The sequence below is a fragment of the Leptodactylus fuscus genome, chromosome 5 (assembly GCF_031893055.1).
Source record: "Leptodactylus fuscus isolate aLepFus1 chromosome 5, aLepFus1.hap2, whole genome shotgun sequence".
NCBI lineage: Eukaryota > Metazoa > Chordata > Amphibia > Anura > Leptodactylidae > Leptodactylus > Leptodactylus fuscus.
Window position 1 is genome coordinate 104,730,900 of NC_134269.1, and position 23,139 is coordinate 104,754,038.

The following is a 23,139-nucleotide window of genomic DNA, read 5'->3' on the forward strand; positions in this document are numbered from 1 at the left end:
GCATTACCTACGTCCAGTCTAGAACTGACCTCATAAAAGCTGATCAGATTAGTCTGACAGGACCGATTCCTTATAAACCCATGCTGATTTGGTGTTATAAGATTATTTACATTGAGATACTCCAGGATAGCATCTCTTAGAAAGCCCTCAAATATCTTTCCCACCACAGAGGTCAAACTTACTGGCCTATAGTTTCCAGGTTCACTTTTATACCCCTTTTTGAAAATTGGCACCACATTTGCTATTCGCCAATCCTGTGGAACAGACACAGTCATTAATGAATCCTTAAATATTAGATACAAGGCTCTATCACCATGCTTAATTCCCTCAGAACTCGGGGGTGTATTCCATCTGGACCGGGTGATTTCTCTATTTTAGTGTTTTGCAGGCGGCACCGCACTTCTTCCTGGGTTAAACAGGTGGCATTTAATTGAGAGTTAACATTACCCCTAATCATGTTGCTGGCCAATGGCTTTCCTGGTGTAAACACTGTAGAGAAGAAGGCATTTAATACTTGTGCTTTTTCCTCATCCTCCTCCACCATTACACCCAGATTATTTTTGAGATTGCCCACATTGTCAGTTTCTATTCTCTTATTTATGTAATTGAAGAATTTTGGATTATTTTTACTTTCCTTGGCAATTTTTCTCTGTCTCAATCTTCGCCTCCTTTATTTGTCTTTTGCACAATTTATTTTTCTTCTGTATCACTACTTTCTTGTTTTAATACTTTAAATGCTTCCATTTTATCCCTCATTACACTCTTTACTGTTTTAGCCATATTGGTTTTCTATGATTTCTGGCCTGTTTATTTCCATAGGGTATGTGTTTTCTAGTGCTCTTATTTAGTATATTTTTGAAGATGTTCCATTTAGTTTGTGTTCCCGTCACTTTGTGGACATTGTCCCAGTTTATGCTGCTAATCTCCTCTCGCAGCTGGTTAAAATTGGCCTTCCTGAAGTTTAATGTTTTTGTACCCCCTCTACTGAACATCTTCTTAATGTGTACAAGAAAACTTATGTTATGGTCACTATTACCCAGATGTCCCCCAACCTCCACTTTTGACAGTGTATCGGGTTCAATTGTTAAAATTAGGTCTAGAAGTGCCTTGCCTCTTGTTGGGTCCTGCACTAGTTGTGATAGGCAATTGTCTTTTATTACTGACAAGAATCTGTTCCCTTTGTTAGATCTGCAGGTTTCTGCCTCCCAGTTTATATCAGGGTAGTTGAAATCCCCCATAATAATGACTTTATTATGCTTTGCGGCCTCATCTATTTGTTTTATTAGTATATTTTCAGCTTCTTCCATACACCCTACTAATGCCTCTGTCAAGCCTGGCTGAGGCACCATGTATTTAATTGATTTTTTAAATAATTTTGTTTAAGTCTTTCCCGACATTCGTGGTACTAGTACGGCATATGCCGGGTGTGCAAGTATGGTGGCCGATCGGGAGCCGGGCGGCCGCTATAGCCACCGGGGGTCTACTGCTTTACGCAGTAGACAACCAGCACTAATGTCTCCGATCAGTCCCCGGACCGATCGGAGACATTAACTTTTCCAGCACCTCGGTCAAAGCTGACCAAGGCGCCATTTTCCCGGCGGCCTGTGGGTGCCACCATTTTCTTGGTGATCGCCAGCACCCAGAGTAAGCTCCGGCGCCGACATCACGTTACTATGACAGCCGGGAGCCTTGTGAAGGCTCCCCGGCTTGTAATTACATCGCTTCTATTGCAGGCTATGCTACATAGCCTGAAATAGAAGTGCCGGTATTTTGCAATGCATTGCATTAGCATTGTAATGCATTGCATTAGTGATCAGACCCCCTGGAATTCAAGACCCCTAGGGGGTCTAATGCAAAAAAAAAAAAAAAAATTTTTAAAGTAAAACAATTTTTTTTTTTTACAAAATTCAAAATCGCCCCCTCTTTCCCTAGAACACATAAAAGTAGTTAAATACTGTGAAACACATACATGTTACGTATTCCCGTGAAATCGCCCACTCTACAAGTCTATAAAAATATTTTTCCTGTACGGTAAACGCCGTAGCAGGAAAAATAGTCAAAAGTGCCAAACTGCTGTTTTTTCATCGTTTTGATTCTGATAAAAATTTGAATAAAAAGTGATCAAAGCAATAGCATTTCCCGAAAATAGTAGAACTAAAAAGTACACCTGGCCCCGCAAAAAATACGCCCTATGCATCCCCGTACACATAAAAAAGTTACGGTTGTCAGAATATGGCAACTTTTAGAAAAAATTTTTAACACAGTTTTGGATTTTTTTTAAGGGGTTAAAATGTAAATAAAACCATATAAATTTGGTATCCCCGGAATCGTACCGAAACACAGAATACAGGGGACATGTCATTTTGGCTGCACAATGAACGAAAACCGAAGCCCGTAAGAAAGTCACAGAGATGCATTTTTTTCTTCAATTCCACCCCATTCTGAATTTTTTTTTCGAGCTTCCCAGTACATTATACAGAATTAATGGTGGCATCATGAAGAAAAATTTGTCCCGCAAAAATTAAAACCTCATATGGCTCTGGGAGCGGAGAAATAAAAAAATTATGGGGTTTAAAATGAGGGGAGTCAAACACAAAAAACGAAAATCAAAAAATACCATCGGCGGGAAGGTGCTAAAATGGTGTTGAAGTGTAACAAAAACAAAAAAATATTTATATATAAATTTGGTATAGCTGTAAATCGTTCCAACCCACAAAATACAGGTAATGACATTTTAGCTGCAATGAACATAATAAAAATGAAGCCTGTAAGAAAGTCATGAAACTGCAGTTTTTCTGTAATTCCAACACTCTGAATTGTTCTCCTTCATCCAAGTAAATTGTAAAGAATATTAAATGGTACCATTATGAAGTACAATGTGTCCCACAAAAACGATGCCTTCATATGGCTCTATGAATGGATAAATATAAAAGTTATGGCTTTTGGAAGATAGGAAGTGATATTATATGTTTTACACAAAATAAGACTGTGGTGGGAAGGGGGTAGACTCAAGTGAATTGCAGAGGCAGAACAAGCCCATATGCTACAAGGTCTAATACGTTGCCTACCTTTACATTATAAATTGACTATCATGACACTCAAGCAACAGACACTCATACAAATTATGAAGTCAAAGAGTTAATTTCTTAATATACAGGAATGCACCAGACAAATTCAGAAAATTATGTACATAGTTTATTTTGCACACAGGTTTGGTACAAGCTGGAAGGAAATTATATGGTGATTTATGAGTTTGTTCTGGGTATAATACCAAGTATTTTGACAAAGTGGTTAAACACACTAGATGCGTATGATTTAGGCATAAAAGCATCAGGAATTACAGAAGATGGAGCAACATAATTTGTATAAATCAACAAGTCCATCCCACAGCAGGATCAGAAACTGCTTCAAATGGCATTACTTTCTCAAAAGTCACTCCACCTCTATCATTTCAAGTAAGCTAGTAAGTGTACCGACTCGGGCGGGAAGTTTTAGTAATGAGCATGAATTATTTCATTTACAAAAAGCACTTACCAAAAATTGTGACATTATGTGATGCCTCTGGCCTTAGTCAGATTACAAGTTCATGAACAGACCAATCCACTGAATATTTCCCTCCACTGCATGTACAAGACTCATACACTTTAAGGCTTATAGAAAATTAGCATATGCAAATGTTTCCATACATTACATTAAAGGTTATGTCCACTTTCAGTACAATTTTGCTCCAAAACACACATCACTGCAAGATAAGTTTGTATTACAGTATAATGGATCCAGGTTACCCACATGTCATACATATAGTAGGTGTGCAGGTTAGTTACAACTTTAGCCTATTTAACTAAATTGGAGAAAGCTGTAAAACCCTGCACTGTCACTGCTAAGGCAACGATACCCAGGGACAAAGACCCATGTAAACATGGACAACAGGATTTTGAGATGAAAAAATTATTACATAATTCATGTATATTGCTTGCAAATTAAACTAAAATGGAACAAAACAAAAAGGAACAAACTACAATTTCAGACAACTTTAGAACTGTACTCATACAAACTACATCCTGCTGCACAAGTGCAGCCACTGAACCGTTTTGCAGTCCTGGAGCCGCTAATATATCTTACTTCCACAAATTTTGAGGTCTGTCCTTCTCTTCGAATATCTTACATGCAGGTTTGTCAAATATGTTTTTTGGACAAGAACTTTAGACTCAAGTCTACATTCCACCCGTGCTTCCACGACCCCATACATGGGACCATGTAAGTGAGCACAGGTCTCAAAATGGACAGGAATAGTACCTATCCTGTGTTATGTCCTGGTCTCATAGCCCCAATATATGGGACCATGAATATACATGTGTATGGGGGCTACAGAAATGAACGGGTCAGCCAAACTCCAAAGCAGATGTGAATGTAGACTTCCATTATCTGTTTTTTGCATCCTGTTACAGCTATAGTGTACAACTAGCCTAATGGTAAGGTATACTGAAACAGATTAAAAAGGACAACAAGGATAGCAACACTTCTGATTTTATGTTATTTCCCAGCAACTTGCCCACCCAGTTCCACTGACTGGCACGGAAAGCCTAGCCTATAGATTTGTTTTTAATACTAAATCTACCAAGAACATGGTAAATGTATGGAAATATTTACATGTGATCTTCATTGGTGCACATGAAAAAACAAGCTGTCATGATCTGCATAAAAGGTGAAACTGAAGTACAACAAAAAAAAATCCAAAGAAAATGCACCATCTCCTATCTGACACTGCAAAGAATTGCAGAATTATTTAGGCCAGATTTAGGTTTGTGTATGTCGTGCCATCATCAAAATTTCTGTCTACCATGTTGCAGAACAAAAATACAGATCAAGCAACAGAAGACTGATATAAGAAGAGCCTGAATATGGAACAATGGAGCTGAATATGACACTATATTCTGTAACACGGACAGTGTGTGTATCAGTTCAATGTGCACCACTAGCTCTGTACTCAGGGCCTTCCAAACACATACATGATATGGAGGGGGATACACAATGTGTAATTAACGGCTGGACCAAAATCATGATTTTTTTTTTCTATATTTCAAGACCTGTATCCAATGCACTCCAACAATTCAAACTGCAGCAAAAAGAGTTAATATGAAAATGAATCAATTTGATGTGTATCTGCATCAAAGCTACAGCAGTGGGTTTAAAACATAGAAAAGGACACTTAAAGAGGACATTTCACCAGCTTCCAGGTCTTACAATCTGTTAATAGGCGCTGCTCCACTCATTCTCTCTACCCTCACCATTCTCCAATAAGTGCTGTTAGTTTTGGAGCTTTATGTTACTTAGGCTCTGTAATGTCAGGTGAGCAGTGCCAGGCAGCAGCAAGAAAGGAGAGCGATTCAGAGCTCTGGAGGCAGCCAGTGTCAGAATCACAACCCTAGCCTGCTCCTGCCTGACACCACCCAAATAATAGTACACAATAGCGTATCAGGCACTAAAACTAACAGCACTTTACTGCTCAAGAACAGTAGGGGGCTAGAGGAAAATTTCCAATTTTCAATGATATGAAGAGATGGACTTCCTCTGAAACTTCCTCTTTAAGAACATATTAAACCATTCCCTATATATTAAAAAAAAAAAAAAAAGTCAATCAGCTCAAGTACAAGTTTCAAAATTAACACATCTTCCTTAGAAGTCTGACACAGCCGTCTTTCTATGAAACAGAACTGCCGTTTTCTTATGCAGGAGGCCAGCATATGTGGAATTGCTGTGACTTAAAGGAAGTTTGAAATTCCAGCCCCAGATAGATAGGTTGAGGTCAACTGAATCAAACAGCGTTGTCCCCTGGTGAATCCTGAGTCTTCATTGCCGAGATTTTGCTACAAAGAGCCCATTTGCAAACTGACAAAAATAGCAACGAGGTCACAGTTGTTAACCCAAAGTAATAAGTCTCCCATTGCTCTAAGCTGCTATCCCCCTCCCTTTTCCTTTGACTGACAGGGCCAGAGAGGATATACTTAATCTTGCCTGTCAGAATTCTGTTGCACTTGTCACTGCTGTGATGCTTCTCTGGCCTACTGCACATGGGAGAATATGAGCAACAGTGTGTATAACAGAACTCTCAGCCAAGTGAGATTAGGAAAAAACTGCCTGGCTCTGTAAATTAAGAAAAGGAGGGGCAAAAGGTGGCACAATATGGTGGGCAGCTTACATCTTTCGAGCAAGGAAGTGCCCTCATTTGCATGTTGACAAAAACAGTGATCTCAGCAACAGAGGCACCGATTCACTAGGGAAAAACACAGATTGATCCATGGGACCCTAATCTATCTGGGTTGATAGGATGGATTCTGGTCACAGATTGTACAGAATTCTACTGTGAATAAGACCTATCCCTTTATTCACAGGATAGGGAAGAGTGATCAGCACAATTGGTGGGGATTCCAACATTTGGACCTCTATCGATCAGGAACTTCTCCCCTTCTGCAAAGTTTCATTAGCGGTACTACCACCTTTAAGACTGTGGGATGTTAACCTGTAGTTTATTTGATGCCAACGTGTCTAAATGTCTCATTCTAAATGCAGCCTTCATACTTTAGCAAACCAGGCCTTTTTAGGTCTCAAAGTAAATCAAAGCTTAACCCCAACTGGTAGCTGTAAGCCCATGAAGCCTTGTATTTAAAGAGGACCTTTCACCACCTTTACAAGCTCTAGTTCTTAGTATCTGTTAATAAGCTCTGCTCCATTGATTCTGGCGCAGCTGTTTTTTTTTTTCTCTAGCCCCCACTATTCCTGAGCAATGAATGCTGTTAGTTTTGGGGCGTGATATGCTATTTAGGCTCTGTACTGTCAGGAAGGAGCAGGCAAAAGGTGCGTTTCTGAACTCTGACACTGGCTGCCTCTGATTGGAGCTCTAAGTCACGACCCCTGCCTGACATTACAGAACTTGAACATCATAAATCAGCAAAGATTATTAACAGATGCTAACAACTGGAATTGGCGGAGGCGGTGAAAGGTCCCCTTTAAAACATAGGTCATCTTCTTGAGATTTTCCATATCCCACCTTAAAACCTACATAAACTTTTGAACAACTGTCCATTAACTTGTAGATTATGTGTTACATTAAGGTGAAGGCCTCTACAAAGTGATTTGCTGCAATTTAAAGAAAAAAAAAAAAAGTGCTTTCCACAAAGTCTGCCGTTCTCCTCTGTGGACTTTCTGCCTAAATTAAACTCATCCAGAAAACGCCACTGGTTCTCTAGGAATAAATGACATGCACGAGTTTTGGAAATTGAAACATTTTTGCTGCAGATTTTAATTTTTTTTTACAATAGGTGGATGGGATCAACCAGAATCCCATCCACTTTGCAGGTAGTCTAAAGCACAGCCTTTTCACAAAACGGGGCTATGGCCTAAAGGTGTTTTCCGGCCTGAAATCATTTATCAGACACCCAGACTCCACACAGATCAGCTCTTGCAGCAGCCATTGAGTGCCAGAAGCCGCTAGTGTATAAACAGTGTGTGCAGCACTATGCAGTGGACAGGGCTGCTGCACTGCTCCTAATACTAGAACAGGAATGGTGCTAGAAGCACCCCTGTTTAATAGCAGCTACCAGCACCTGGTGGCTGCTGCTGAAACAGCTGATCTCTGTGGGATCCAGGCATCAAACCCCTACAGATCAAATACTGATGATCTATCTAGGGGCCAGAGAACACTAATAAATATTGTAATATAATTTATTAATGGATCTTGGCTTCATTCCTATCCATAAATCCACTGTGTCCTCTGATTTACTCTTTCCCTTGTTCCTCTGTTACCAAGTAGAATTCTTCTCACTGCTTACTGAGTACATTTGGACTGGCCCCCGTATAAAACACTTTTGTTATATCTTTGGAATTATACAGCTTCCATATCCCAACTGGTGGTTTCTCCATGTATATTACTTTGTCATGACCTCCTCCAAGCCAGAGTTTCTCTGTATTATACATAAGCCTGCCCATCCGTACTCCAGTAAGAAGCAGTAAGAGGATTTATGTTGCTAATAGAAAAACAGGGGGGAAAAAAAAAGTCAATAAGGCAAAGAAAGTGGATTTCATTGTAGGATTTCGTTGAAAGCTGCCAAAATCAATATACTGAGAGAGATCATTATAAATCATATTACTGAAAGGAAAGCTATATTTACCTGATGTTAGGTGAAGTCATGGTTTACTAATGGTATGCACAGCCTTCACGATATACTATTTGGGCCTGTCTTGCTTCACCTAACAGCATGTAAATTTGGCCTCCCTTTCAGTGAAAGATGGCAAAATCCATTAACAGATTACCATATATTACCACATTTATTAATGTCACATCAGCTTTGACTATTGCTAAAATGCAAGCAACAAAATTTGATCTAGAACTTTGCTCTAAACAGAACATCTAGACAGATGCAACGTTGTTATGATGAACACCTATCTCACCACTGGAAAAGAAGAGTGTTACTGTGAATCCATAGGACAACATGCGTCACTGCAACATCTGGCATTAATACTTTTCATGCGTTTAGCTTTTTGTGAATTCTGAGTAAATGGAGCAGACTAGAAACCTTGTACTGACAACTACAGCAGCTTGCCATTTTTATTTTTCTCCCAAGTGAAGTACCAGAAGGTTTTGTGCTCAGTATACATATATTATGAATAAATAAGCACTATGTTCTGCAACAGAAATTGTCACACAATGATTATTGTTAAATTTGGCTTATAACTCAGTTTCTTACAACCTACAATTTTGTATTTAAAGTAAAGGCTGTAAAAACTCAAAATAAAAAAGAAAAAAAGTATATTTATATTCACATTCTTTATACAGAAAATACAGTAGCTGTACAGGAGGTCTTTTTTGTAATCCTTTTTTTGCACTTTTGCTTCATTTCCATATGTTACTGTAACATACACCAAAGCCCCCTTATTTACCTTAGTAAACGCAAGAAAAATTATAACACAAGGGGCTATCCTCGTATTGTTAACAAAAAATAACAAAGGCTAACACTTCACTCCAAACAGAGAAAATCTTTAAGGGACAGTAAAATTTTACATTTAAATAAAGGGAGAAAAATAAGCCACTACCTTATATTTGGGCAACTCATAAACAGGAAGGGGGGGGGGGGGGGGAAGAAACAGAAATCACTGCTGCAAATTAAACCTTCAGCAGCAAGAAAACCCTAACCCTATAAAAAAAAAATGGGCATTTTCCATTACATTATGTTCACTCTGATGTGCACAAGTTGTATTTCAACTTCAGTTCCAATTATACATATAACAATTAACAGTATTTGTCCATCTCCTTTATCAGAGAGTTCATCACAGTGTAATCAGATCAACCAAATTGCCTTTAGGTGGCGTCATACTATCAGGGAAAAAGTTGACAAGCGTATCAAAGAGTTGTGTCCTCTGAGCATATGTGTGATCAACATCCGAGAACCCTGAACATAAGAAAAAAAATGAAATTAGAAGATGCCAAGTAAAAAACAAGAATATTAGCACTGCAACATAACATTAACAGAATAAGTTTACACAAGTTAACATTTTGTACCAATATCAAATATTTTTTGCAAAGAAAAACACATTTGAGTCCAGCCATCCTTACTCAACTCCTAATCTGAAGTATTAATTTCATTTGCATATTTAGTCAATATTATGCATTAGTCTGTCCTGCATTAAAAGAAAATAAATTAAAGCTGTACTTTGGGTATGTCCTGAGACTGCTTGTATAGACACAGAGAATTGCTGCAGATTTGCAGAAATTTTCTAATAAATATAGCAATTCACTGAAAAGCTGCAGCAGGCGCGTAGATCCAGATTGGTCTTTCCCCAGTAATGAAAGCTAATTGGTAGAGAAGCCAGAACTATGATGATCTTCATAAAAATGTGTATTATACAAGATTATAAACTAATCTTAAAGCATATATGGATAATATTATTGTACTGTACAGCTAGGGCTAGTTCACACGGGGCAAGAGGGGGCGGATTTTGACGCCGAATCAACCTCAAAATCCCCCCCTCACAATAGAGGTCTATGTAGACCGTTAATGTTCTTTTTTTCCGTGAGCGATTTGTTCCTTCTCACAGAAAAAAGAAGTGAGCTGCCCTTTCTTCAGGCGGATTCCACGGCTGATTCCACGGCTACACCACCCTCCGGACTAGGCCCATTCATTTCGGCCTAGTCCAGAGCAGAAAGCTGCGATGGGATGTGTTTATGCGGAGCCCCGTGTGCACTAGCCCTTAGGAAATATTTTGAAGTTTTGATTTAATTTTGCATTCAACTTACCCAAAGGGGTGAAATCTTTGCTAGATTTAAAAAGTGCAGATGGAAGAAGCTGAAACTGTGCAGAAAAAAAGTCAAATTATTCACTGCGATGTTACATTTCTTTCACGGATTAAAGCAATATAAATTTAAATTCTTTCCAAATATTTTGCTTATCTCGTTCGTTTTTTTCCGTTATGTGTTTAATTTTCTGTATGACATAGTACTAAATTCCATAATCAGTTGAACACATAAAACGTCCATTATACAGCTAAATCACACAAAAGTCTGCGTATACAGATTCCACGAAGGAAACCGTAAATTATTCAAAGGTATTTAGAAACTTGCTTAATATTATATGTACGGTTTAACGGTGAGCTGTTTTATCTACATTACACTTTTTCCCTTAAAAGGAAAATTGTCCGCACAAACAATCAGATTCCATTGGTGCCTTTTTATTGTGACCTGGTGCTCCTATGCTGAGAAATTCATGTTATAAATATTCAAACGAGTTCCTTTTCATATGCCTTATTAAAGGCACTTGGCTGTAAGAGACTGTTACCCCGACTGTGCCTCTCACTGGTAGCTAAGATGGAGAGCAGTCACAAATCAGCTCACACAAACCTGGTCTATTCAAATAATGTAAAAAAAACTTTTTCCGAAAGGCAGGGCCTTAAGGAGTCGGGATTTTTTTTTCTTTGTTTTGGAATTAAAAGGGATTTTCTGTACTTTTAAAAAAAAAATAAATCAGCAATTTTTTGAGTGATTTTTGGGTTTCCCTGGGAGCTCCTGGCGTCTTCTGCATTTTTTTTTTTACATGGTATAGCTTCTCGTTCTTATATCCTACAACTACCATGATGCATTGCTGCACCAATAGTGAGGCTTCATACTATTACCTGCCTTGCCTCAATTTTTTATGAATTTGTACAACCTTTAGGCTGAATTCACAGATTTTGGTCAGGAATCTGCTTCAAAATCAGCCTCCAAAAAAGCCTTCCCTTAGAGTTTTATTGGGAGGCTTTTTTTGGAGGTTGATTTTGAGGCGGATTTCTGACCAAAAAACTCTGTGTGAACTCAGCCTTAGTACCTAAATCAGTTTACAAAACCATGGCTTGCTCATCCTATGCCCATAAGGCCTCCATTCCATTTAGCAATGACCCATCCTTAATCACACATGAGACCTGAATCATGGAAGGCACAAAGTTGAAAAATCCAAATATCCTCACCTCTTTAGTCTCTTCAGGATCTGAATGATCCACAGTGACAAATAAATCATTCTGCAAGTACTTTAATGCACTAAGAGGCTCAGTCTGAGCACGTTCTTCAAACCTGCAATTATTTTACAAAAAAGAACACAAAAACTATCAAAGAGGAGCATATCACCAAATTTGCATAGAAAGTTGTATAGAAATATAGAATCTGCCTCAAAAAACACCTAACTCTGCAATTCTTTTCAAATGGGAGTCAGGCAAATTTTTTCCCCTCCAACTTCAGGGTTTGGCTTCAAGCAGATTCTGCCTTGCAAATCCCATTGAAATGAGTAAGGGGCAGAAAAAAAAAAAAAATTATATATATAATATATATATTTTTTTCTGCCTCTTACTCATTTCAATGGGATTTGCAAGGCAGAATCTGCTTGAAGCCAAACCCTGAAGTTGGAAACTTCTTTTCCTGACTACTATGGAAACAAATGGGAGCGTTTAGAGGAGGTTTTTTTGAGGCAGATTTTACTGTGGATCCTGCCTCCAAAAAATTTGTTGTGAACCTATCCTTAGTGTTACAGGCAGACTAATCTAGGATTAGGTCATGTATGAAAGAACAAACAAATAGTTACAAAGACCTTGCCCTAGCCAAATAGACTGCAATAAGAAAAATTGTAAGCATCCAAAAGAGAAGACAAAAAAAAAACAAAACAAAGAAACAAACACCTAAATCTGGAAAAGCATTTGAAATATAGCTGCCTTCACTGTCAGTCTGCAACACTTTCTTCATAATCCTTACAAAACAGTCATGTAGGAATCCTACAGAGAACATAGGGGTTACTCTCCTTCTGAGGAGTTCAATCCTTCACGGATAGTGCACTAGAGGCCCGGAGCTTTCGTCCTATTGCAGTCAGGGCACAGCAGGGAGAATAAAGAAAATGTAGATAAAAATTATGACGTTACTGTACCTGTGTTTTCTAATGAGGTATTTGCAGTGTCTCAACAAGTACTCTTTGGAAGGTCGGCATAACTTTAAAGACCAGAAGTCATCTAATCGCATTTTTGGAGAGCACGACTTTCCTGGATTTCCACCAAAAAGGTAATGAACCTATGAGATCAAGCAAAGAATATATACAATAAACTATAATAACATTGCTGTGCTAAAGAGGTAACAAATTCAAGGGGCATTCCCATTTCAAGGATCCTATCTATATTGTGAGCTGGCTTATGTAAATTCAAAAGTTTTCCTAAATATGTTGCGTTTGCAAATTCTGGTGTAATGGGAATTTTTTTCTCTAGCCACCGCTATTCCAGAGAAATCAATGCCATTAGTTTTGGTGCTTGATGTGCAATTTAGGCTCAGTACTGTCAGGAGGCCAGTGCCAGGGCAGGATGTAAATCTGAGATCTGAAACTGGCTGCCTCAGATTGGATCTATTAGACACACCCTTTCCATCTCCTGTCTGACACTGCCTTTCTAACGTAACAGAGCCCAACTAGCACATCAGGCACCAAAACTAACTTTTATTATTGGTCAAACATTGACGGAGCTCGAGAGAAAATTCCATCTGTGCTGGTTTCAGCGGAGCAGCACCTATTAACAGATGTTAAAAACTTGAATTTGTGGTAAAAGGTCCTTTTTAAAGTCCTCTAATCATGAGCAACAACCCCAGCCACCACTGGCCCCGCAAAAAAAAAAAAAATGCATCGCCATATACAAAAATATATATATATAAAAAAAAAGTTATAGGTGTCAAAATAAGGCGACTAAGAAAAAACATATATTTTTGCAACATTTTAAATCTTTGCTACAGGGGTTAAAAAGGAAAAAAAAAAGTATACAAATTTGGTATCCACGGATAGAGAAAGAGAATCATAGAGAGAGAGAAATCAGAGGAGTCTCTTTAGAAGCAGAGGTTGCAGCGTAAACAGTAAGGACAGTATACAAAACAGAAGCAGAGTGTGATATACTATCAGCTGTGGGTACTGTATATCACAGTAATATTAAAAAGGCATATATAGTTTCTGCTTGGAGATCATATTTAAGATAACTATATAATTCAATACTTTAAAAAAAAATTTTTAATGTAGATTGTAAGCCCCATACAGGGATCACAATGTCCATTTTTTTTCCCTAACAGTATGTCTTTGTAGAATGGGAAGAAATCCACGCAAAAACGGGGAGAACATACAAACTCCTTGCAGATGTTGTTCCTGGCGGGATTTGAGCCCAGAACTCCAGCACTGCAAGGCTGCAGTGCTAACCACTGAGCCACCGTGTTGCCCCAATACTTTAAAATTCGTCATCATAAAGAGGTATTATACCTTATGCAGCTCATCATATACCAACTGGTGTGCAAATCTTGGACAGGGCTCCTCCTCTTGAAGGCTTTTGTTTGGATTTTCTTTAGATGCTTGATCATTCTTATATACACAAGACCTATGAAAAGTGCAGGGAGTAGAAATATGACTAATGATTCACACAACAACTTTGCTCTGCATTTAATTTCAACAATCATTTGAACCATTTATATGCTTTTTAAGGCATTTATTTTATATGTCACTTTGTCTAAGTGTTTTTACAAGCATGCATTTTTTTTTAAGTTATAAAGAATACCTGCACCACTGTTGCTCAAAGAGAAAGGGGACACTGAGCAACCATATAGTGTAGAATTGTTTGATGTCTCAGAGGAACATAATGTGCATAGATAAACGAAAAAAGACCGAGTGGCCTCTCGCCTGTTGTCAACCACAAATAAAGACATATCAGATCCAGGTGGAGGTAGCAGCAAACCCACTGGCAACACCGAACACCAATATATGAGCAAGATCAGAAAGAACAGCGTACCAAGACAGGACATTTTAGGTTGCGCTCTCAGGTCAAGTAAGATGAACACCAATGGGCTGGTGCTCAATAAATCGTCTTTACCTTTCATTGTAGTTCATCTTCCTTGACCTGAGAGCGCAACCTAAACTTTCCTGTCGTTGTACGCTGTACAAAGCACTGTTGGTCAGCGTTTTAGCCAAAAAAACAAACAAACCCCAAAACAAAAGCTGTGCAATAAAGTACACCTTTTGTGAGTTTTGTTTGAAAACAAAAGTCAATGAAATTAAATTACAATGATGTAAAAGTTTAACAACATTCAAACATCTGATTTTCTGGCAGTATTTGAATCATTAATACTTTTTGTAATGTGCTTTAACAGGTTTTTTTTCTTCATTCTGTGAAATCCTGCATGTTTTTATTCTTCCCCTTGCTTCTGTATTGAGAACTGTTCCTGCTTCTCACTGAGTAACAGTATAGAGTACAGACAAGGAATAAGGGGCTGTGTAAAATGTAGAAAAATTGAGGGGAGGAAAGAATCACTTAAAACAGATATATCTCTGGAGTTATAAAACATAGAAGGTTGCTTTTGGAGTCATCTGAAAGATATTTCCAGAGCGATCGCTGGTTGAAAATAGCAAGAGAAAAATAGAGAGAAGCAGGATTTCACAGTAATGAGCCAAAATGTGTTAATTTGTTAATAAAGCATATTAGAAAGTGTATTAATGACACAAATACTGCCAGAAAATTAAAACCTCTCCAAATTAATTTATAATTAGCTGAGTGACTTGAGCTATAAGAAACAAGATGAGCAAGATGAGTGACTTACCAGCTATTTCGTACAATATCATAAATCCAAAAAGAATTCCTGACATTTTCTTCACGTTTTTCTTTATCTTTACTTAAGCCGGACAACACATGGATTTCATTCAATTCTGGGTCAATGGTAGCTCTCTGAGTGAATCCTGTCATTGGCACTATAAAATGAACAATGAATCAGAACAAATAGTTGAATGAAAACAAAACCGCTCTTTGTTGTACAAAGGTTACAGATTACAAAATTAAAACTATGTCCAAGGAGATGAACTATCAAAAAACGACAAAGGAAGCCGCACATTTAAAGGGATCCTATCAGACATTTTTTCTAAGTACCTTGTCGGAATAGCCTTAAGAAAGGCTATTCTTTTCCTACCTTTCATTGTCTTTCCGTGCCGCCGTTCACTTACAATCCCGGTTCTTGTCAGTATGTAAATTAGCTCTCTCGCAGCACTGGGGGCAGGCCCCAGCGCTCAGACAGCACTATGGGAGGCCCCAATGCGGTGAGAGAACTCTCTCCAGCACCGCCTCCATCTTCGTCAGGAATGGCCTCTTCATTCTCTTCTTCCGGCCGTGTCTTCTTACTACTAGGCTTCGGGCAGAGCAGACTGCGCATGGAGGCCTTAGAAGAGGCTGAAGATGACGCTGCTGAAGAAGAGGAGGTGTCGCTGGAAAGAGTTCTCTCGCAGCATTGGGGCCCGCCCCCAGTGCTGCGAGAGAGCTAATTTACATACCGACAAGAACCGGGATTGTAGATGAACAGCGGCACGGAGAAGACAACCAAAGGTAGGAGAAGAATAGCCTGTCTTAAGGCTATTCCGACGTGGTACTTAGAATAAATGTCATCTGAATGATAGGATCCCTTTAATACCTGTCTGTGTGCCACACGACACCTCTGCAGCCACACAGCTTCAGTGGTATAATGCACAAGGCCAGCAGTTTGCTTCAGAGGACTACAGCAGCAGGGGTTATATGGTTTGTTTTCTTGTTATTTCACTACTAGAGATGAGCGAATACTATTTGAAACTGCAGTTTCGAATAGCACGCTCCCATAGGAATGAAAGGGAGCGGCTGGCACGCAGGGGGTTTAGCGGCCGGACGCTGGCCCAGTCCATTCATTCCTATGGGAGCATGCTATTCGAAACTGCCATTTCAAATAGTATTCACTCATCTGTATTCACTACAATTCCTAGCTTTATGCTGAACTTGTATAAACAAACTTCAACAATCAGTATTTTTTTTTTCTTAAATATATGTTGGGGTTCTGGTGGCAGGAGGGGGAGAGGGGGAGAAGAAGGGACATGTGTGTTTTAGAATGGTTAGGAGTGGGAAACGGGTGACTACTTTTCAGCCTTCTGGGTAACTGTTTACCAAGTCCAATTGCTCTCGCTAATCATTAGCGAATCTTAGAGAAATATGAGCAACTTCTCATTGAAACAATTAAGTTGCTTATTTCAATTTTAAACTGCATTTGGCAGAACATACCAATGGAAACGCCTGCAACAGAAAGAGATCATGTATGTATGAGATCATACACAAGGCTTGGAATTACTTACCCATACCAGAATCTTTCTTGGTGCCATCTGATATAATTTCTACATGGTCACTGTCTACATCATAGCTAAAGAAGTCATTCAAATAGGTCTTTGATCTTTGTCCACCAAACACATATAAACAGCGGTTTTTCTAGAAAATGGGAAGAAACATAACACATGAATTATGTAGCAGTAAAGGTTAGTAAAAAGTCAATTACTAAAGTTGTAAAATATATAAAATGAATCCTACATCTATTATAAACCAACCCTTCAAATTATTATAAATGAAGTCTTCTATAGCAGTGCATACACAATACAAACAAATCATACCGAGTGGAAAAGCATGCAGTGACCTATCCTGGACTGTATATCTTCAGGTCCAGCATTGCATGAGTCTTCTCGCAGAAGTTTCCAGGTTTGAGTACGACAGTCAAAAACAAAAAGTCCACTAAACTGAGGTTCACTGGCCCTGCTGTCATCTACATTGCCGTTACACGTTAGTATTCGTCCACCAAAGGTGTAGATCATGTGCTTTTCTGAATCCATACACATCTACAAACAAAGATGCAAAGGTTACAGCTATTGCCTAGCATATTTCCTGTGAAATTTGCTATGTATAAGCATATTTATTAATGCACATCATAAAACACATGTCACAAAAGGTGTGACCTTTTGTATGTACCTGATGATCAAATACCAACTTTGGCCCACCATCAGCAGCAGTATCTTCGCTCAATAAAGACCAGGTGTTGGTGTCAATGTCATACCGATAGAAGTCACTTTTCAAAGATTTGCTGTTTCGCACTGATGAATCCAGATATCTGCCTAAAGTATAGATCTGCCTCCGCTGAGTGTCAATGCACATCTTGTGACAAGATCTGGCGCTTGGACCATTCTGATGGAATAAATCATAATTGGAGAATTTATATACATGATATATATGGCATTTGGCATTTTTACTCCACAGAATTCACCTGCCCTAAAACATTAAATAAAGGAAATCTGTTCAAAACATACCTGCAAAACATAGAGAGTAATGTAGAGGCCTTTACAAGGCGAAAATCATATTTTATGGATATGCAAATCAGCTTGCAAGTGCACCAGGAGCCTTCAGACAAGCATAAGGCAGACAGAGGCTTATCACATCAATCACAGGGGGTATGTTTCTATTATAGGTCCCTACACAGAACTTTAACATGTTAACAGACTGAAGAAATAAACAAGTATCTAGTATTGAATTGTCAGCAGGCAGGAAAAGACAAGCAATGCTACACATTTACACACCATTAAAGGGAATACATCAAGACTGGTGTTATAATCTTCAGACCTGATGTCTAGTGCACCGGAGTGATTTGCTCCTAACTCAATAACAGGCATCCCTGGTCCTACATGCACCTGAAGGCAGATCTGAGGCACCTTGGAGCTGGTGAGTATTTATACTAAAATGAAGCCATTTTTGGTATTCATTACATTGAAGAAGTGAGGCTGTGGTAGGTACTGTCCCCCTTCCTGCAAAGTTCCACCTACTTTGCAGAAAAGCATAGATGGAGGCATAATGTCAAAAATCACACAGTGAAATTTAGGGGAAAAAAAGCAAACTACTTTTTTATGCCAGGAAACTGCAGATGGGTGCTATATCATTACACAAATACTTTAACGCTAAGCATGTGTAGTACTGTAGCTTACAAATGCAACAGTGACCATAACATTTAAAGACTTAATGAGTTACCTGAATCTCTTTAAAAAGGAGAATTCCAAGTTACCCCATAAATTATATATATAATCACAGGGTAAACAGATGATCCTCTCCAGTCTCAAGAACTGGGATGTTTTGCACCTTGTTTTGAATAAATTGACTGGGCATAAGCACATGCCTCTACATTAATTTGAATTGGGACCGCCAGAGACAACCAAGATAGCCAAATGCACAACTTTGCCTATGTACAGGACCTGCATGCTTCAGACCTAGAGTCTGAAGATGACTGACAACTATATATGAGGCAATGTTACCATCAGTCGGCTCTGCTCTGTTCTCTCAGTGTGTATAGTGGCAGCTGCATGTGGTCAAAAGACTGCTTGCATTCTGTTTAAAATTTTACTGTATAACCATACCATCATTGGTGGGAGTAAGTGGGGTTTTGACCACAGGTGGCTACCAGTATGTGAGCATGCATTCTTAGTCCATAGGAGATGCATGTCAGTATTTTACACTCTGCAAACACGAAGCGATTCAATAAAAAAAAATTCACTTGCCTCCTTCTCTGTGTCTCTAGATATACAAATCCACTGATTTTCTCTCACACTGTATGCCCAAAAGTCTGCTAGATCCTGTGTTCCATCCCAACCTCCGAACAAATACACAGTCTCTAAAAAAAAAGAAAAAATGTTAAAATGTATTAGTAAAGAGCTATTATTCTGTTTTTATATAAGGGTCATTCCGTGTCAAGTGAACCAATGATTTTTCCCTCTATATTTTTAATTCTTTTGAGATTTTGTTATTTGGTAATAGTGTGTCAGAGAATGCAAAATGTGAAGAAAAAAAAATTCTAGAAATTTTTTTTGATTTTTAATTGATTTTCATAGTTCAGAAAAAGTGTGAATTTCTGTGTTGCCTGCCTTTACATTTCTCCTCATAACTTAGGCTAGAAAAAAGATAGAGAAACAAAATAAACACCATTCTACTCAGAACTATACAGGCTTTCACCAAATATATCACAAGAGTATCTTTGTTAATATTTTACCCATGTGAACGCAAACGCAATATTTTAAAACGCATTTCCGAAAAAAAAAAACGTTTTATTTAAAAATTTCAAAAAAATGCACATGGGCCTGCTATGCTCTTAGCCACATCTGTACCAAAATACAAGTTGGGATCGCGATGGGATAATATTTTAAAATATAACTATTAGTGTCATTCCGAAAATCTTGAATTCAGATCTGTTCAGCCTGTGGTCTAAAAGTGTGGGGTCTATATGTGAGATATGTACAGAGAATGATCCACCTCACAAAATGTTAATGTTAACTAGTGTCAGACTAGCAGTATACAGGTCCTGTAATATGACACTAGAGTGGGACCATCTCTCTCAGAGGTGTGTTTCTGGTAGGACACTTATTGTAGTTCACCTCAGATAACCACAAGAAGGGAGGTTCCAATCTTCATGTTTGATGCATGTCCCTTATTATTAAAGGTAGAGTAGAGTAATTAATACAGAAGTCATGTTGTTATGTTCTCATATTGCATTTCTCAGTATATGTTGATGCAGTCACTGATGTAAGGAATGACTGATGCTAATGTACAATTACTAGGTAGTATGGAAGGACACTTATTGTAGTGTGGAGCCTAACACCATGACAGGCCGTACATAATCTTTGACACAAAAGGAAATGGCCATTGCTAGTAAGCGCTTATGGGCAAGATTACATTTCACTCACTAGCAAGGACAAATTGATGATAAAAGGCCAGTAGTTTAAAAATGTCCTATTAATTGTTTGATTAGTTCATATTTTATAGAATGAGGATTTATCTACTGGACTATTTTTCTTAATAAATTACATGTTTAGTGATATAATAAAAAACAATTGTTACATGTAGAAATAGGTGTTATAAATATTGGTTCTTGTACTCTTGTTAACATATAATTAGGATGAGACTATTTAGAAAATCGCACTTGAGGATATGAGCAGCTTTTTTCTTTCGGTTTGTTCAATGCATTCAGGTTGAAAATGCTGAACAAGTTGTGTTCTAATGATAAGATGTATTTGTTCTGGCACTTACAGTATTTGTTTTTTATGTTTTTTTTATTGTTGCATATAAATGTTGAATTCGGCAAGTTGTAATTTGAAAAGAAAAAAGGAAGAAGCTCATACAAACATAAAATCAGATGATTCAAGGCTTAAAAAAAAAAAACTGATCCCAATTTGGTCCCAAGTTGAAAACCTGTACAAATATAACCAAGAACACAAGTAACACAAATGCATTTTTTCACAATTTTAAAACATACGTTTTTTTCACAATTGCGCATCAAAATTTTGAATTTGATTTCTCCAAAACAAAATATAAAGAAACATCGTCTTGTGACATATCAAATGAAAGCCGGTACCGCTCTGAGAAAAATGATGCCTCTCCCACCTATTTATCTTAATTCTAGCCCAAGATATGTTAAAAAATGTAAAGCCATACCAGGCCAAAATTCACACTTTCAAAACTTTAGAAGTCTATAAAAAATTAACTGATAAAAAATTAACTGATGAAGAAAAAAAATTCAAAACTTTTTATTTGTAATTAACTTAAGTTGTACTTCATAAAAAATAAAAATAAAAAAAATCTAAAGACGTCAGGTAAAAAAAAATATTCCTATTTGGATCACTTGATATGGAATGACCCATAAAGATATTCCTGATAATTCTCATCACAAATGTACACACATACTGTATCCTCCAACAAGTCAGAATAGAATGTTGACATTCTACACGCTCTGCTCAGATTTTTTTTAAACCAAAAAATTACATATACATATATATCTTAGCAATCATCTTTTCAGTTCCTTGTAGGCCTTACTTATTCCATACAACTAGAGTCAACTGCTGCACAAAAGCATGGTCTGAACACTCGCTTACTTGCTTATTTACTGATCCATGTACCTTGATTCTAATTTAACATGTAAAAGAAACTTTCACTGATGTCTTACAAGCTAACAGGTAACGTCTTCTGCAAGCTTCATACATATGTTTTCCCTGCTACACACATCTGACCATATACATTAGGTTTTAGTCAGTCGAAGCCACCGATTCTGGTGGCAGTGGACATAGATCAAAAAACGCATGGAGGACTCACACTTCTTCCCTAACATCTTATGTAGTGAGAAAAAAGGATTGAGAAGTTGAGATCAATACGGTTTCATCGGTGAACAGACTTTTAGTGACTTTGGGCACAGGAGGGGGAAGGACGTGTCCTGCACTTACATGGTTTCCTCTGGTTCGATAATTAATTACACTTTCTGATGGGCTCAGCACTAGCAGTTTTCTTCACAGTGAGAAGGCCCCATTGAGTACATTATTCTCACAGCTCAAACCCTCTGACCATCACAACAACTTCATTCAAATGAGGAAAATCTGGAACAGAAAGCGCTTCCGATGGGCTGGCAGCCAACACACCAGCAGCAGTTATGCCAAGGGCTTTGTTAATCTACTAGTCCACAATAGAAGAATGGGCACAAATGCCGTATTTTCCAGCAAACAAACACTGCTAAAATGGGATATGCTGGCGATCTATTTCATATTACTGGTTTCTTAAAATCAAGTTAAACTCGGATGAGAAGACATGAGGTTAAACTATAGAGAGAGTTAGTGCAATGTATATATAGACAGATAAATTAGTGTGAGTGCTATTGGTGGGGATGCACTGATAAAAAGTTGCAGTCCTGGTGGAGGTCTTTAAAAAAAAAAAAACCATGTCCATTATAGTATGATTCTGAGGAGATAAATATGTTCATTATGCTCCTAATAACTGACTACATGACTGAAATACATGCACTGAACAGAGCATACATTTAGAAAAATGAGAACTCCAGTGGATAATACAAGACACTCTTGGTCTGGGTCAGTATACTGGGGACCTAGGAGTCCATGTGCCAAGTGGTAAATGGTTAAATGATGCATACTGTAAGCACCATATTGAGCAGCTGTGTAGAACCCCTCTGCCCCACCACACCCAAGGATGAACAGAAAATTCCTCTAAAGCCTATGAGTACAGTGCCAGTGTGCTATTCAGTGCTATAGGAGAGCCAGCCAGGCAAGTACACTCACAGTCCATTCAAAAGGCGGCTTTGGAAGGAGAAAAGTTTGATCCCCCAGAAATTGGACAATTATCTCTAGTCCTGTGGATAGAGGGATCAATGTCCTTAAGCAGCTTTAAAGAGGACCTTTCACCACTTTTGGGCACATGCAGTGTTATATACTGCTGGAAAGCTGACAGTGCGCTGAATTCAGCGCACTGTCGGCTTTCCCGATCCGTGCCCGGTGTAAAGAGCTTACGGTGCCGGTACCGTAGTGCTCTATGGTCAGAAGGGCGTTTCTGACCATTAGCCAGGAACGTCCTTCTGCCTCGCGGCGCCTATCGCGCTGTGCTGTGGAGCGGGGAGGAACGCCCCCTCCCTCTCCTGATAATACTCGTCTATGGACGAGCTGTGTGAGCAGAGGGAGGGGGCGTTCCTCCCCGCTCCACAGCACAGCGCGATAGGCGCCGCGAGGCAGAAGGACGTTCCTGGCTAATGGTCAGAAACGCCCTTCTGACCATAGAGCACTACGGTACCGGCACCGTAAGCTCTTTACACCGGGCACGGATCGGGAAAGCCGACAGTGCGCTGAATTCAGCGCACTGTCAGCTTTCCAGCAGTATATAACACTGCCTGTGCCCAAAAGTGGTGAAAGGTCCTCTTTAAAAATTCCTAAGATTTTACATTAAAAACAAGGGGGTTTTATGCTAGTTTTTGTGGGG

At 38.6% G+C, this 23,139-nt stretch overlaps 1 protein-coding gene across 2 annotated transcripts in view; it reads right to left on the reverse strand.

Annotated features, from left to right (window-relative positions):
* Positions 1 to 3,173: 3,173 nt before the first annotated feature.
* The window catches only part of MKLN1 (muskelin 1), a 39,925-nt gene continuing 19,959 nt past the window's right edge, over positions 3,174 to 23,139 (reverse strand). For both annotated transcript variants that reach the window (XM_075273945.1, XM_075273946.1), the window contains 10 exons: positions 18,897 to 19,009; positions 17,326 to 17,538; positions 16,974 to 17,195; positions 16,665 to 16,794; positions 15,122 to 15,269; positions 13,794 to 13,908; positions 12,438 to 12,577; positions 11,494 to 11,596; positions 10,292 to 10,346; positions 3,174 to 9,446 (listed from right to left, as the gene is read on the reverse strand). In XM_075273945.1, the coding sequence (XP_075130046.1) occupies positions 9,325 to 9,446; positions 10,292 to 10,346; positions 11,494 to 11,596; positions 12,438 to 12,577; positions 13,794 to 13,908; positions 15,122 to 15,269; positions 16,665 to 16,794; positions 16,974 to 17,195; positions 17,326 to 17,538; positions 18,897 to 19,009 (1,361 nt within the window). In that variant the 3' untranslated portion in view covers positions 3,174 to 9,324. The remainder of the gene's footprint in view (positions 9,447 to 10,291; positions 10,347 to 11,493; positions 11,597 to 12,437; positions 12,578 to 13,793; positions 13,909 to 15,121; positions 15,270 to 16,664; positions 16,795 to 16,973; positions 17,196 to 17,325; positions 17,539 to 18,896; positions 19,010 to 23,139) is intronic.